Source organism: Brachypodium distachyon, chromosome 1 (genome assembly GCF_000005505.3).
Source record: "Brachypodium distachyon strain Bd21 chromosome 1, Brachypodium_distachyon_v3.0, whole genome shotgun sequence".
Classification (NCBI taxonomy): domain Eukaryota; kingdom Viridiplantae; phylum Streptophyta; class Magnoliopsida; order Poales; family Poaceae; genus Brachypodium; species Brachypodium distachyon.
The window spans coordinates 45,681,882-45,697,530 of NC_016131.3; the positions used below are offsets into that span (position 1 = coordinate 45,681,882).

The 15,649-nt window shown below is 50.3% G+C and overlaps 3 protein-coding genes across 3 annotated transcripts; 1 reads left to right on the plus strand and 2 right to left on the minus strand.

The window, feature by feature from the left end:
• Positions 1-4,132: 4,132 nt before the first annotated feature.
• Positions 4,133-5,863, minus strand: LOC100843833 (RING-H2 finger protein ATL13). Its single transcript, XM_003560925.3, has one exon. The coding sequence runs from the start codon at positions 5,658-5,660 to the stop codon at positions 4,338-4,340; it is 1,323 nt and encodes a 440-aa protein (XP_003560973.1). The 5' UTR covers positions 5,661-5,863; the 3' UTR covers positions 4,133-4,337.
• A 1,827-nt stretch (positions 5,864-7,690) lies between these two features.
• Positions 7,691-9,650, plus strand: LOC100846585 (UDP-glucuronate 4-epimerase 1). Its single transcript, XM_003564127.4, has one exon. The coding sequence runs from the start codon at positions 8,155-8,157 to the stop codon at positions 9,478-9,480; it is 1,326 nt and encodes a 441-aa protein (XP_003564175.1). The 5' UTR covers positions 7,691-8,154; the 3' UTR covers positions 9,481-9,650.
• Positions 9,651-9,786: 136 nt separating this feature from the next.
• LOC104581624 (trimethylguanosine synthase) lies at positions 9,787-14,053 on the minus strand. The gene is given in 6 exon segments (XM_024458110.1): positions 9,787-9,933; positions 10,038-10,161; positions 10,471-10,524; positions 10,526-10,554; positions 13,033-13,168; positions 13,254-14,053. Coding segments are annotated over 6 exon segments (1,215 nt in total). The 3' UTR covers positions 9,787-9,861.
• Positions 14,054-15,649: the final 1,596 nt, after the last annotated feature.

Below are 15,649 nucleotides of genomic sequence, written 5' to 3' on the forward strand. Positions count from 1 at the left end.
ACTATTTCTTGGCAAGCTCTTTTTAAAATTTTGTCAGTCCGGAGCTTTGATGATACTTGGTGTATGTGGATACAGAGCTTGTTGTATACCGCCAAAACTGCTGTTATCCTTAATGGGATTCCTGGGAAATGGATCAATTTGAAGAGGGGATTGAGACAAGGTGACCCACTATCTACTCTCTTGTTCATTTTGATTGTGGATGTTCTACAGCAAACAACCAAGAAATTTGCTGCTGATGGTGCTCTGAAGCATCCCATTTTTAGGGACCAGCCTTGTCCTGTTTTGCAGTACACGGACGATACTTTGATTGTGATGGAGGGAGATATCTTTCAGGCACGGCTGCTCAAAGAAATTTTGGATGCTTTGCTAGCTTCTCAGGACTGCATATTAATTTCACTAAATCTGCTTTTATTCCCATCAATCTCTCGACAGAAGAAGCTTCTGAAATTTCATAAGTTTTCGGCTGTCCGGTTGCCTCATTCCCTCAAACTTACTTGGCTCTGCCACTCTCAGATTCTAAACTTCCTAAAACAGCTTATGTTCCTTTGATCTCTTCGGTTGACAAAAGATTGGCCAGCTTTTCCATGAATTTTATTTCTAGAGGTGGAAGGCTGATTCTTACCAAGTCAGTGCTCTCGGCCCGTCCCGCCTATTTCATGTCTTGTCTTGCTTTGCCGAAGTGGGTTATTGAGAAAATTGACAGGCTACGAAGATCCTTTTTCTGGAAAGGAAAGAAATTCTCTAATGGTAGCAATTGCTTGGTCTCTTGGGAGCAAGTTTGCCGTCCGTTTGACGAAGGGGGGCTGGGAGTTAAAAATCTTGCAACTCAAAATAAATGTCTCCTTGCTAAATTTGTGCACAGACTCCACACTAACCCAAGGTCGTCATGGGCTCTTTGGGTTAAAAAAGCTCACTATCCTAGGAGAGATCTCAGGGATATTACACGATCTGGAGGCTTGGTTTGGAATAGAATTAATGAATTTGCGGGCTGCTACCGACAACTCGTGTGGCTGTTCATATTGGTGACGGGGAATCTACTTCTTTTTGGCATGATGTTTGGATCCTAAACTCTACTTTGGCTGAACTCTTCCCGGCGCTTTACTCTCATACTACTCGCCCAAACATTTCGGTGGCTAACTATTACAGTAATGGAGTGTGGGATATTCTCTTGAGACATCTTAGTTCTGACCGAGCTTGCTCTGAATACAATGCCATCATTCCTCAGATTTCAGGTTGGGTTCCGATTAGAGGCGAGACTGACAACAGATTTTGGAGGATGGAACAATCAAAATCCTTCTCTGTCAAGGCGTTGTATTAGCTTGAAAACTTTGGGGGTGTCTCTGATCTTGCATGCTCTGTTCTTTGGGGTTGTTCAGCTCCGAATAAGCAAAAGGTGTTTGTTTGGCTCTGGTTGAAAGGGAGAATTAAAGTGAGATCTGTGCTTAAGAAACAACATATTCTTGCTGATGATGATTGCCCTTTGGGCGGTACTACGAGCGAATCTCCCACACATTTGGCCCTGGTGTGTCCCCGTTCTCTGCTCATCTGTCAGTTGTTGGGTGTTGTTATCTCAGGGATGGAACAAGTTGAGAATATTATTACTCTTGGCAAAACGCTTGCCGCTCCTGATAAGGTGGCTGCCTGGGAGGTGGTTGTTGTTGCTGTGCTTTGGAATATTTGGCTAGCAAGAAATCGCAAAGTCTTTGATAATCGCATTGTTCCCCGGACAATTGTTGCGAAGCACTGTTCTGAAATGCTGAAAATTTGGTATCATTGTCTCAAGGGGAAAGAGAAGCTCGCTGCTCATCGTTGGTTAGAAATTTGGCCTGACTAGTTGCATTCCTTTCTTCCCTCTTGTAATTTCCTTCTCTTTGTTTTAATGTTGGCTTTCCTATCCTTTGTAATTTCCCTGTTGGGACTTGTACGGCTTGGAACTCTTTCGGCTCCCTTTTTTTTAATCTAAACTCCCCTTCCGACTTCGGTCAAAAAAAAAATATTTTTGTACTGGGGTGAACGCTGCTATTCAACAATCAGAGTAACAATTCCTTGAACCAGTAGCATAGACGGTCTCCCAGTAGCTTGAGCTGAATGCTGAAATGCAATAGGATTAGAAAGAAGATCGTCGAGAGGAGAAGATCTAAAGAAGCAACAAAGAAAAGGCAGAGTCGTCTCCACGCCGACAAAAGGGTTAATGAGTGAGAAGCAGTAGCACTGTGTCACGCTTACCATCTATCCCCTTTAAATTAGCCCCTTTTGGGATCTAGTCAAAGGGTTGTTGGTGATGAAGCTAGCAAGCAAGCATGCGACGGGGGTGAGCTTTTGAGAAGCGATCAAACGAGATCACTAATTGAGCTCTTTGTTTACTCTGACTTTGCAGGAGTGCTATTTAATTTGCAAATTACTCTGCCTTCTATTCTAAGATCTTTGTTGAAAAAAGCACTCATGTGTAATCATTTATTAACAAGCAGCAAATGAAAATCTGTCGGTCTTCTAAACAAAATTAGTCAGAGCGAGACGCCTGCGGTGACTTCGTCAATCTTTTAAGATCTGCCGGCTTAGTCTTTCGGAAGTGCTCATAGGGATAGAGTGTGCGTGTGTGCGTTCATAGGGGTGAGTGTTCCCACGTGTTGTGAGCGTCTGCATTTGTGTTGTGTTTCTAAAAAATAAATAAATTAGTCAGCATATAGAGCTCAGGGAGAGTAATCCCTTCAAAAAAAAAAGTACACACGTTTTTCTATATCCAACTCATCATGGCAATTCTTGACTATTTCTCAGCAACTCCTCCATGTGCTAGAAGAGTATTCGTCTCCGATCTTTTAAGCTACTCGCACTAATGTTACTTAACACACTAAAATATATACTACCTCCGTTCCATAATTTTTGTCGAAATCTTACATGTATAACACTTTTTAAAAATAGATACATCTATTTTTGGGCAAATTTAAGACAGGAATTATGAAACGGATGGATTACTTGCTATTTGTTGGCACAGACCATTTTATCTGCTAATGTGTGAGTTAACAGTTAACACACTAACATTCTTGCGATTTGTTGGCCCAGACCTATTTATCGTTGACCTCTGCTCCCATGGATCTCAAGCAGGCCTACCATTTCCGAAGCACACATGCTTGCTTCCTTTGTCCTAATTCCTTGTCATCCACTCCAGATCATGATGTTGCTTGCTAGAGTAGCTTCAGCTCAGCTTCCAGCAGCATCCTATTCCTAGCTAACTAACACATGCATGATGCATGCATATCTGGTCAATTCTTCTTCGCCTGCTTTTGTGCTTGTGAGCTAATGATGCATGTAGCATGAACCCCTCCAATCCGCCTGCTCAGGTTAGGAACGGGGGAGAAAAAATAATTGAAAGGTGCACCTTACTGTAGCTGCGTGGTCCACTGTTCTACCAAAAAACTTGACTCGCCAGCTTGCGAGCTTGGTGTGCATGTAATTTAATTTGCGTAGTTTCCATTCACTTAAAGATTGGATTTGCTAAGTTGATGACCTATTGTGTAGAATTTTTTTAATGTGTGGAAATTAAATAGTGTGACATTTTAAATTTATGTAGTCCCTCCGTCCAACAAAGGATGTCTCAATTTTGACTAAATTTGAATGCATCTATACACTAAGTAATGTCTAGATGCATCCAAATTTTGACAAACTTGAAACATCTTTTGTTGGGCGGAGGGAGTGCAACTTTAATTCAAGAAATGTGCAAAACAAAATGGACGGTTAAACATGATACAGTCGAGATTGCAGTTTTTTTTTTACCGTTGCAATGGCATGCAGAGGAAAGTGCAACTACTACTGTGTTGCATTGCAACAGCAACAGCCTGTCTGCACTCCACCCCGTCTGGAAGAAGAACAGCCAACAGAACCAACCGAACGTGGGAAGATTGGAAGAACAGAATTTTGAAACGCCCCGTCCAGCTTCCTGTCACCTTCTCGTCACATGCACAAGCACATGCGCCCACCTGGTTTATTTGCAAGTCAAATGTGCCACCACTAACGCCATTGAATGCCAATTAATGGCTTGCAGTTTTGTTTCAAGCCCATCGATGCTTCCTGTCTTCAAGAGTGGCTTCCAAGTTGGTCCAATTCTGCTGATCGAACTTGCAAACCAGAGTACTACTAGCCAAAATAGCTTAGTTCGAATGCTTCACAAAAACTTTTTGATAATCTCACAAGGTACGATCAATGATATGTTCCTATTTGCTAATAATGGATCATCACAGGCATAAGAAAAATATGAAAAATCAATCAATCTTCCATGTTCCGAGTAACTAAAAAGAAAAACTGAATTTCGAGAAGAAGAAATGCGACCGATCAAATGCAAGTCAAGGATGGCTACCGGCGCTGCTGCTGCTGGTCTGCCACCCGCCGGCGGCCCACAACGGCGCCGTCCTCTCCCCGGCAATGTTGCCGGAGCTTCCACCCCCAGGCTGCGCCTCCACGTCCCCGCCTTCATTGCTCCTGCTCGCCTCGGCCGCCGCCATCGCCGGCCACCGGAACGACACCGAGCGCCTGCTCCCGCCGCCCACCAACGCCCGCCCCTCTTCCTTCCTTGCAGCCGCCGCCGCCGGCACCATCCAGATCTTGGACACGGAGAAGCTGTCCTTCTTCAGCCTGCTTCCTGCCGCCGCGGCACCTTCGCCCCCGCAACGCATTGATCCAGCAGCAACAGCATCGGCCGCCTGGTCTCTCACGGCCGCTTCCCACGCCGGCGCGCCTAATTTCTTGGCGTTCCCGAACCCGAAGTCGAAGTCCGACAGCGCGTGCCGCCGGCGCCGCGATCTGCTCGCGCTCTGCAGCTTCTTGTTTGGCGTCTTGATGGCGACGCGCAGCGCGGCGCGGCCGTCCATGACGTACTCGTAGGATCCCATGGACAGGCACCGCCTCTGCCCCAGGCTTCTCCTGCCGTTGTTGCCGTTGTCGTCGCTGCTTCTGCCAGTGGTTTCCACGGCGACGCCATTGCCGATGCCGTCCACGCACCTGAGCTTGCCAAGCTTCACCTCGACGACCTCCTCGTCCTCCTCTGCCTTCGGGGCCCCCTCGTTGTCAACCCCCAATGCCTCCATGGCCGTGACTTCGGACTCGAGGACGAGCAGCGCCGGGCTGGAGGGCTCCGGCGCGAGGTCGAGATCGGCGAGGACGCTGCGGCGGCAGAGCGGGCAGGTGGAGTGGGACAGAAGCCAGGCGTCGATGCAGGGCACGTGGAACGCGTGGCCGCAGGTCGGGAGCAGCCGGAGCCCGTCGTCCATGGCGAACTCGCACAGGCACACAGCGCAGTCGAACGCGCCCCCGCCGTCTTCCTCCTTGCCGGCGCCCTTGACGATGTCGCGGTAGAGGAAGACGGGGAGCGCGTCGATGAAGGCCTGGTCGACGCCGGCGTCGTGGAGGTGGAACAGCTGCTGCAGCTGGCCCTGCAGCGCCGTCGGGCTGCCGTCGGCGTCGCCCACGCGCAGGCGGCGCCGGCGCGCGCGGCGGAGGCGGAGGATGTTCTGCACGAGGAGGTTGAGCAGGCCGAAGATGAAGAACACCATGGCCAGGATGGCCACCACCAGGAGCACGCCCGGGCTTAGCTTCGTCTGGATCGTGTCCAGCACGGACGGGTGCGCTGGCGGCGCCGCCGCTGAGGAAGAAGACGCGGATGCGTCCATGGTAATTAAGGTATAGGGGTAGCCCGTAGCCGCGCCTATGCCGTGATGTGTGTATTGGGAGGCGCAGGCGAAGCCATGGTTTGGACTTTGGTGTAGTGATGGACTGATGGTTAAGGTATTTGGAGGGAGGAGATCCGGCCCAGGGGAGGGATGGTGTGCGGTGAAGGCACTGCAAAGAGTGTCAGGAAAATCAAAAGAGACGACGGGGTATTATACTAGCAGGGAGAAGAGAACGTTTTCTTGCCTTGTACTGTATTAATATACCGCGTATTTCAGATTTATTGCCATCGCAAAAGTTTTAAAGAACAAAGATTTTTACTTTTTTTTTGGAAGAATAAAGATTTTACTCGATTACAATAAAGACGCATACGCGCAAATGCACGACGTACTCGCGTACTGCAAATAGTTTATACCACCACGGCCACGCGCATCCGTTCTGGAAATCAGGAAAATTGCTGCAAGTGATACAGCTTGCGCGACTGACTCTGTGTTAACTATTGGGTGGTACTTGAATTGAGTCTAGGGTACTTTTGGTTCTTGCCCATCTAAACTCTAAAGCCTATCAATCATAGGCCAGCAACAAATTGGTTAAGGACTTGTTTGACCCATGGTTAGCAAAAATAATAGTGATAGGAAAAATATGTGAAGAAATTCATGAGGTGGTTAATTGGTAAGATTTTCATTGGCAATCAACCAAATAAAACCAAAATGATGTTGTTATTTTTTAGGCGGACTACTTTCTTGGTCTCTTGTTTTATTTTTGAGATGTAACTTTGAATGATGATATTGTGCTGAATTTTAATAATATGATGACTGTGTGCATCGATTGATGCAGAGGCAGGAGGGTTCCCTCCTTTTCGAAAAAAAAAACAAAATGGCATTAATTGTCAAAATTTAAGTAAAGCAAATTTGGACAAGCACCAAACATATACCCTAGAATACGTCATCTATGATCTCGAGATGGACGGGGAGTCTAAATGGTTCGTCGTTTCGTTGTTTATCTTTTAAGAATGTCGTTTCATCATTCATATGTTGCCCAAAAATTTGTTCGCGTCAGAACCGATCAACCTTTGATTAGATGATTAGGGGGGTGATTGTATCCCTAGCCCGTTAGGAATCAAACCCAGGTTGAGGCCAATGTATGTGATGTCTCATTTGAAGCGGATTATTCTTTCCGTGATAGTTGAAGGGTTGCCATGAATGACATAAGATGCATTGTTGTCTCCATCGCGGACATGTTGCTGCCATCTCGGATTTGACGGCCTCATGGCCATGCCGACATCCCTGGCCACTCCTTGTGGCAAGTAGCATGTTCTGTTGGAAGAGCAACGATTTTCAGCTCGATGTGGATTTGGGAGCCATTTGGTGAGCTTTATTGCAAACTTAGATACATTTTTTTTGAAAAAAAAATCAAACATAGATGCATCGTATGCCAATATAGGCAAAATAAAGTTAGGGGGGCCATCGTCCTTAAAAACAAGAAGAATTCGATTGAAAACTAAACCTAGCTGGCTCATGTGCCGCCATATCATCTTCCCGTGGAAAGTACTCAAAAGAGTTCAAACAAAAGATGTCTCAAGTTTGTCAAAATTTAAATGTACCTAGACATGATTTAGTGTATAGATGCATTCAAATTTAGTCAAAGTTGAGACATCATTTGTTGGACGGAGCAAGTATGTAACTTCCAAACCATCTGATCTTGCTCTGCAGTGTAGGACACACTTAGCACAATCTGCCTAAGCTCCTCCCACTGCCTGAGCAGTGTTTTTCCTTTCCCGATATTTTTTAACGATGCAAAGCCGGAGCTGCGTGATGATATCGTTGTAGGGATGCCGAGGATGTCGAGCGGACTGGCCGGAGGCAGCGCAAAGAAATCGGATGAGGCGCGTGAGTAAGAAGGGCCACACCATGACACCAACGCCTATGGCACGAACATTCGCCCCATAGCGCAGCGCAGTCCTTCTTTGAGAAGTGATTGTGTATTCGAAATCCTCGGATGGATTGAACGAGCGCGCTTATCTGATGTGAGGTCTGAGCAGAAGCAAAGAAGCGAGCGAGAGAGAGAGAGAGCATGCAGTCTCGTCGTCATCTCTTCTTCTCCTCTTCGGAGAGTCTAGCTAAAAATAAACGGGGCTAAATTACAGGGGCGTCCACGAACATCGCCGAGCCCCCGACCCGAAGCACAAAACCAGGAAGCCCCTATTTATAACCCAACCCCTTCCTGAGCAGGCGCCGGAAATTTCTTGGGGAAACGAGAATGATCGGCGACAGCGCTCTCGCAACCAGATCGATCCAAGCGCACGCAAAGATCCGATCGCAATTTGCGACGAGCAGCTGAGCCCCGATCGATCCGAGAGGAGGACGATCGTACGATCGAGGATCGCCGGACGAGGAGTCGCCGGCCGTTGGCGGGCGGGCGGGGCGATCGATCTAGCAAAATACAATTTGAGTTTGTTTCCTGTGTGGTGGATCGCTTTGCATATATGAGCAGAGGATGCGGGGGGTGCTGGAGGAGGACATGCTGCCGTCGACGCCGGGGAAGGTGAAGATCGAGCGCGCCGGCGCCATGAGCCGGCAGCTGCACCGCTGCTTCGCGTCCACGGGGACCATGTTCCTCTGGGCGCTCTTCCTCGTCGCCATGACGGCCACCTACCTCAGCTTCCACTCCTTCGTCGACACCTCCTCCCGCTACTTCGCCGCCTCCTGGGGCGGCCTCCACTGGGAGCGCCAGATCCGGGCCTCCGCCTCGCCGCGCCGCCCCCCCGGGTCCGCCGAGGGGGCCGGGCTCTCCGTCCTCGTCACCGGCGCCGCCGGATTCGTCGGCACCCACTGCTCCCTCGCCCTCCGCAAGCGCGGCGACGGCGTCGTCGGCATCGACAACTTCAACAAGTACTACGACCCCTCCCTCAAAAAAGCCCGCCGCGCGCTGCTCGCCTCCCACGGAGTCTTCGTCGTCGAGGGCGACATCAACGACGGCCGCCTCCTGGCCAAGCTCTTCGACGTCGTCCCCTTCACCCACGTGCTCCACCTGGCGGCGCAGGCCGGGGTGCGCTACGCCATGGAGAACCCTTCCTCCTACGTGCACTCCAACATCGCGGGCCTGGTCTCCCTCCTGGAGGCCTGCAAGGACGCGGACCCGCAGCCCGCGGTGGTATGGGCCTCATCCTCCTCCGTCTACGGGCTCAACGACCTCGTCCCCTTCTCCGAGGCGCACCGCACGGACCGGCCGGCGTCGCTCTACGCCGCCACGAAGAAGGCCGGGGAAGAGATCACCCACACCTACAACCACATCTACGGCCTCTCCGTAACGGGCCTCCGCTTCTTCACCGTGTACGGCCCATGGGGCCGGCCCGACATGGCCTACTTCTCCTTCACCCGCAACATCCTCCAGGGGAAGCCCATCACCGTGTACCGGGGCAAGGACCACGTCGACCTCGCCAGGGACTTCACCTACATCGACGACATCGTGCGCGGCTGCCTGGCATCCCTCGACACGGCGGGCCGGAGCACGGGGACGGGGGGGAAGAAGCGAGGGCCGGCGCCGTACAGGATCTTCAACCTGGGGAACACGGCGCCGGTGACGGTGCCGACGCTGGTGTCCATCCTGGAGAGGTACCTGAGGGTGGAGGCGAAGAAGAACGTGGTGGAGATGCCCGGCAATGGCGACGTGCCATTCACGCATGCCAACATCAGCCTGGCGAGGGAGCAGCTCGGGTACAAGCCCACGACGACGCTGGAGATGGGGCTCAAGAAGTTCGTCCGCTGGTACCTCTCTTACTACGGATACAACCGGGGAACACACACCTTCAGCAACTTGTGATGATATATATATTTAGGGATCGGTAAATGTATTGTTGTAGTAAAACATGTATGATTTTTTTTGTTAATTTGTTTTGTGTGCGTGGCTGGGTCCTCCGCTCTCTGATCAAAGACAGACTGACCATTCTTGTTTCTGTAATTTCTGAGGAAATACGAGGAAAAATTCTTCAATCTGCATGCTTGGACCAGGAGAGAACTCAAAACGTTTTTTTTTCTCGTATCAATGCCTTAGCGTGCGCCATAGAATGATATGAATCCCGCAATGTATTTTCAAGTCAATCACACAACATTGATTTGGCGTCTAACGTTGGATCTCCACAAATGAAGGGCCTGTGTTCCGTACAGGAATGGTTACCACATAAAAGAGCTCTCTTCTTGATTATCAACTTCTTGCCACGTCTCCAAAATATGCTGTAATTCCTTTCGATCTGCCTTGCACATAGTTCTCTTCACTCTGAAAGAACTTGAATGTTGGACAGGGTATCTTCCTAGGATCATAGCTGTAAAATATTTTTGAAAGAATGATGCAACTAGTGGTTGGGAAGAACGGTTCTTTACCTTGAAATGCAACGGAGGAGAACACAACCAGGAAAGATCCTTGACCTGGCGTATGTCCACATTCCGCGGCAAGAACATGATGATATTGGGAGCTATTCTCTGAGCAGCTTGAAATAATGTGTACCTGCATTGCTCAAGGATACAATTGTTGTAAGGGATCCCCTGTTGTAATACTTAAAAGTGTTAGGTTTTGTTTATTCTGCTTTATCTTCACTTACTAGTAAGTGCACTGTAAAAAAAATCATCAGTCCAGTTTTGCTTATAATGTGTGATCTTTCATTATTGAAAGTTCTGAAACTACAGGTCAATAACTACAATTTTTTTCATCAAAATGATTGCTTTTCTAAACTCCTTACAGCATGTATGCGTAGATTGTTGATTCTTCCTCGTCGTATTGTGGCAAGGACAAAAGGGAATTCAGTGAGTAGCATGCCCATCTTTCGGCTTCAGCATATCGAGGGTGTAAATTGGAGTCTTGTTGTATGAACCATGGTGGTGACAGGAACACCAGATCTGCCTGGTGTAGCAGAAGGAAATAAGCAATCAGAAAAATATGAAGATGGAATGAAAAAAACCTTACCAGTTCATCTTGAATGAAAAACCCCCTGTTCTATATGGAAGAATGTAGACGGTCCTTGCGTACAAAAAATCAGGCACCCTTACCCACGATATTGAGGTTAATGCAGAATTATCATAATAAAAGGTAACAACACAAATGGTACAACAATTTGTAATGCGTGAGCAATTTAATACAACAACTTGTAAGATGTGGTCGGTTGGTACAATAACTTGTAATGCAGTTGCATGGTGGTGATATTAGTCCAAAAATTAGCCACGTCAGCGCTAGATGGAGTTCAGACTGGATTGTATTTTTGCATCGAAGCCCTTCGGTATGTTTTTTAGGTCCTCCGATCTCAGACGAAATGTAAATTTGCAAAACCGTTTCATCTCACCTCTGTTTCTCCTCTCCCCCGAGCTCCCTCATCTCCTGTGGTTTCTTCTTCAACTCCGGCGGGAAGCGCCGCCGCCCCCGCGAGCTTGCTCTGGAGCACCCCGCCTCTCTGACGCCGCCAGGAGCTTCGCGCCATCTCCCTGAGTCAAGCGCCGCCCTCCCCCTGGAGATTCTCCGCCCCGAGCCTCCCCGCGTCGTCCTCTCCCCCGGCAACTGCAACCCTGCCGTCGACAACCCGCTCCGGCCATCCTCCGGCCAGACCAACCCCTCCATCCGGCTCGCAGTGAGCCCCCGTTCCTCTCCCCCTCTTTTTCCCCTCGGATCCGTGCCCAGAAAGCCCTGCGCCGCCGCCGGCGAGCTTTTCCCGCGAGCGTCCTGCTCCCCTTTTTCCGTCCATGGTGGGCGCGGCCCAACCCAAGCCGAACCTGCACAGTGGGATGGTGAGGAGCGCACGCGCCGCGTGGCCGTCAGCGCGAGGGAGAGGTCGGCTCCCGGCTGGAGGTCGGCGGCGGCCACCCGCGGCAACTTGCCCAGGATTACCCACGACGGCGACGCGGGCGCCATCTCGCGCTAGCTCTTCCTGGTGGTGGTTTGTGGGCTTGCTGCTGTGCCTAGCGTGAGGTGGTGGGTGGCAAAGCGGGGGAATGATGGTCGCGGCTTCCAGGCGAGCGAAGTGAACCGGAGAGGCAAACAGAGCTATCGCGCGCGCCAGCCTTTTGCGCGTGCCAAGCTCGCCCGATTCCATCACGCAAACGACACGGCAACAGAGCTGCAACCAGGCTTGGACTTGGACTGCATCAAAAAATCAGAATCGAGCCTTTTTCTGCTCGTCAGCTAGTGGCAGCGGCAAAGCAAATTAAACCACCGAGTCGGCTATTTTTGTGATATCTAATGATCGGGGGGTCTTTCTGTAAAATGAATCCACTGAAGGCAGCCGCGTGGCGAGACACGTGTCAGCACCGCATCGGCTGTGACCAAACATGAATCCGCATTACAAGTTAGTGTACCACCTGGACCCATTTTTCAACTTTTTTTACTAAACTCCTCGCGCATTACAAGCTTAGTCAATGACCAGCCGAACCGTGCATCTCCAACATATCAAAATACGAGTAAGTTTTAAAAAATACCAATTGTTGGCAGTAGAATGCTTTTTACTATCGAAATTGCTTTGCATCCGATGTTTTCTGTCCGATCTGCATCCGATACTGGATCCGACGTCTGGCCTTCATACAGCAATTTGATCAAAGGTTGATGGAGTAGCATCAGACAAAAAATTGCCGTATGTATAGAACTGCTGTTTTACTACCTCTGTTACTAGATATAAAATGTTTAGGACTCCTAAATCAAACATTTAAAAGTTTTATCAAATTTGCAGAAGAATGTACTAACAGTTACAATATTAGATAAGTATACTATAAAGAATATCATGACAGATTCAATAAAATAATTTGGAGTTGTAGTTGTTGATAGATTTTTCTCTAAATTTTGGCCAAGTTTAAGAAGTTTGAGTAGGAAGATAGCTAGAACAATTTATATTTAAGAACAGAGAGAGTAATTTATTTACTTATGCAACTATTTGCACTATTCGAATCTACACATAACAAATAACACTCTGACTAAGGATAAAGAATGAACCAACCAATCAATATACCTGGGCAAACCCCGGCCGGGTTCGGGCCGGGCTTTATAAAAGCCTGACGGTCAGCCCTGAAGCCCGAGCCCGACCCGGCCCGAAGCCCGAAAAATAGGTCATTCAAGCATTAAAATAATTATTTTTGAATAAATAAATGTATTTTTATACCTATTTTTTCTAAAATATACTCAATTTAAGTCATTTCGAGCTTTTTTCGGGCTTTCGGGCAGAAAAGTGAAGCACGGGTCCGGCCCGGTACACCGGGCTTCGGGCCGGGCCACCCATGCCCAGGTATACCAGTCAACCATATGTCTAGCTTAGCAGCTTACCTCTGCTTTTACAAGAATGTTGACGTTTTCGGCCATTTTTAATTCGTCAAGCAACACTGATGAGCAAGCATTGAAGCATACCTTGAGGGCAGGCGCGAGGCGGAAGAAGTCGCCGACGACGAACTCGACCATGTCCTCCACGCCGTAGATCCTCGCGTTGTGTCTCGCCAGCTCCACCTTGCAGGGGTCGATATCAACCGCGAGCACGTAGCAACCGCTGCACGACATGCAGTCGACGGGATTATTGGCGGAAAGACCAAGGGTAGGGGGGGGGGGGGGTTGAGCGGCTGGGCCGTATATACCTGGCGGCGAACTGGATGGAGTTGCCGCCGACGCCGGCGAACGCGTCGACGACGAGGTCGGCAGGGCCGGCGCGCGCGGCCTGTGCGGCGGCGATGGCCTCCGGGGTGGCGGAGTACCAGCCCTCGGCGTCCATGTGCACACCACGGTCGTACAGGGAGAAGAGGCTGTGCCGATGGGCCCAGTACTTGCCCGCGATGGCCGCCTCCGGGGCATCAGCATCAGAGGTGTGCTTCTCCCTCTTCGCCTTCTTCCGGCGCTTCCGTTTCTTCGTTGTCTCCTCCAGGGTTGCAGTTGCAGAGCACGGGCCATCTGCGCCCTTAAGCTCGCCGACCTCGTACAGAGAGCAGTCGTCCCGCCGGTGGTTGCGCGCAGCGGAGGCGGCGGCGGGATCAGCATCAGCGGCGTGCTCCTCCAGCGGTGGCTGCGTGGGCTTGCCCGGTGCATCGGCCTCCTCGCTGGTCGGCGGAGGAGTTGGGGGTTGGGTCCCTGCGGAGGCGGCGGTATCAGGATCAGCATCAGCGGCGTGCTCCTCAAGCGGTGGCTGCTCGGCTTCCGGGCGCGCGGGCTTCTCCGGTGCTTCGGCCTCATCTTGTGTCGACGGAGGGGTTGGTGGTTGGGTTCCACAATGCCATCTCTTGCGGACGGCTGTGAGGAGGACGGGGCGGGGGAGGGTGAACTTTGGGATGGCGGCTACCAGGCGGCAGAAGCGCGTCCTGGGGAGGAACGACACGGCGTCGGGTCGGCAGCAGCAGCCCGCGGCCGGCGGTGTTGTGGTGGCACTGGCACTTGTTTCTGCCATCACTCCTCCCTGTGTTCGTGTCGTTTGGCCTTCTCCACTTTGAGTGGGGAGGGGGGTCCGGGCCTCTCGGGGATGTCCACAATGATTCTTCTCCTTCCGTCACCGGCTCGTCTTCGGATTGTGGAGAGTCTTACCATATCACTAAGCATCCCTCTAAAATAAACTTGTTCCAACGCTAGAAAGCTTAGGCAGGTGCTTAAGTCTGTGTCTCCTTCCCTCTAGCACTCACCGTGGCATGTTTTTTTGTCTAGTGCGCAACTCTTCATTAAACAAAAATTAGGAACAAAATTTTATTGAATCTTCATCGTCCAGCTGCGCTTCGTTGAGACTAGAAATCTCCCGTCTCCTTGTTGCACGGCCCTTCTCTAAAATATCTCGCATGACTGCAGAAACTTTCCTCCCGATGGACGAAGGCCAGAAGCAAAGCACGCATCGACTGGCGGCGGAGCAGCCGGAGGCGCGGGCCTGCGTGCTGCCGCTGCACGCGACGTCCTGCAAAAGGCCTTCTTGCAGCCGCTGCGCGCAGGCGGAGTGGCCGGAGACATGGACTGAGGTCGTCCCACATCCGGAAGGAGGAGCTCGTCGTCCGCGTACATGCTCGTCGTCCCTCAACCCCATAGACCGGATCGGGGTGGTACCCGTGCCTGCTGCCGCCGCTCCCCTCGGCGCACGCGCCGCCGCTGCTCCCCTTCACGCCTGCTGCTGCTCGCGCCGCCGCCGCCGCTCCACTCCAAGGCGAAGGAAGCAGGTCGTCGGGCCGCAGGGCGTCAGCAGCGAAGCCAGGGGAAGAGCACCCTGTGGAGCACCCGAGAGCAGTTTGTTTTCGGAGGCACCGGGCAAGAGTCTAAGCAAAACGGAGCACCTCGAGCCTCCTGCAAGCACTCCGTCCAGCTAACGTGGCAGAATAAACCAAAATAAACCCGTTTTTTTTCTTAAGCACTATCCTTAAGCACATGCATCGAAGATGCTCTGACAGGTGGGCCTAGCCCCACGTGTCAGGCACAGCACCATACGTCAGGGAATCCTCCTTCGATGGGGAGGTGCAAACTGATTGGCGTGAATCTTAATAAAAAGCTTAAATCTCATTTGATGCAACAAAGTCAGCACATCAATTTATCTCTCACTAAAAATAGACGACTTCTCAATATCAAACCCTTGTTTAAATTGTTGAGCAGATACTCCTGAGGTTTGGTCGATGACACGTGGGCCCTACCCATGTCTAGATACTCCATGCCGCCACGTGCACAGCCATATTCACACAATTTATGAGTTGCCAAAGGTTGAAAAGATTGATCAACAAAGTCACATATATATATGTGTTTAAATGGTTTTTACCTTTTTTGTTTTGGTTTTTTCGGAAAGGAGGAAAACCCCCGACCTCTAAATCGATCGACGCACAGTCATAATATTATTATAAATCATCATCAATTACGTACTCTTTCTAATCATATAACTGAAAAATGGCGAGCACAATCACAACACACGCCCTCAAGCCTAAGGTCAGCGCGTCATCCAAACCAGCCGAAGAAATCCACATGCAAATCATCAATTACATACAATTTCTAATCATACAACTGAAAAGGGCGAGCAAAATCA

Excerpts from the sequence above, each read along its gene's own strand:
- LOC100843833 (XM_003560925.3), bottom strand. The coding sequence starts at position 5,660 with ATGGACGCATCCGCGTCTTCTTCCTCAGCGGCGGCGCCGCCAGCGCAC.
- LOC100846585 (XM_003564127.4), top strand. The coding sequence starts at position 8,155 with ATGCGGGGGGTGCTGGAGGAGGACATGCTGCCGTCGACGCCGGGGAAG.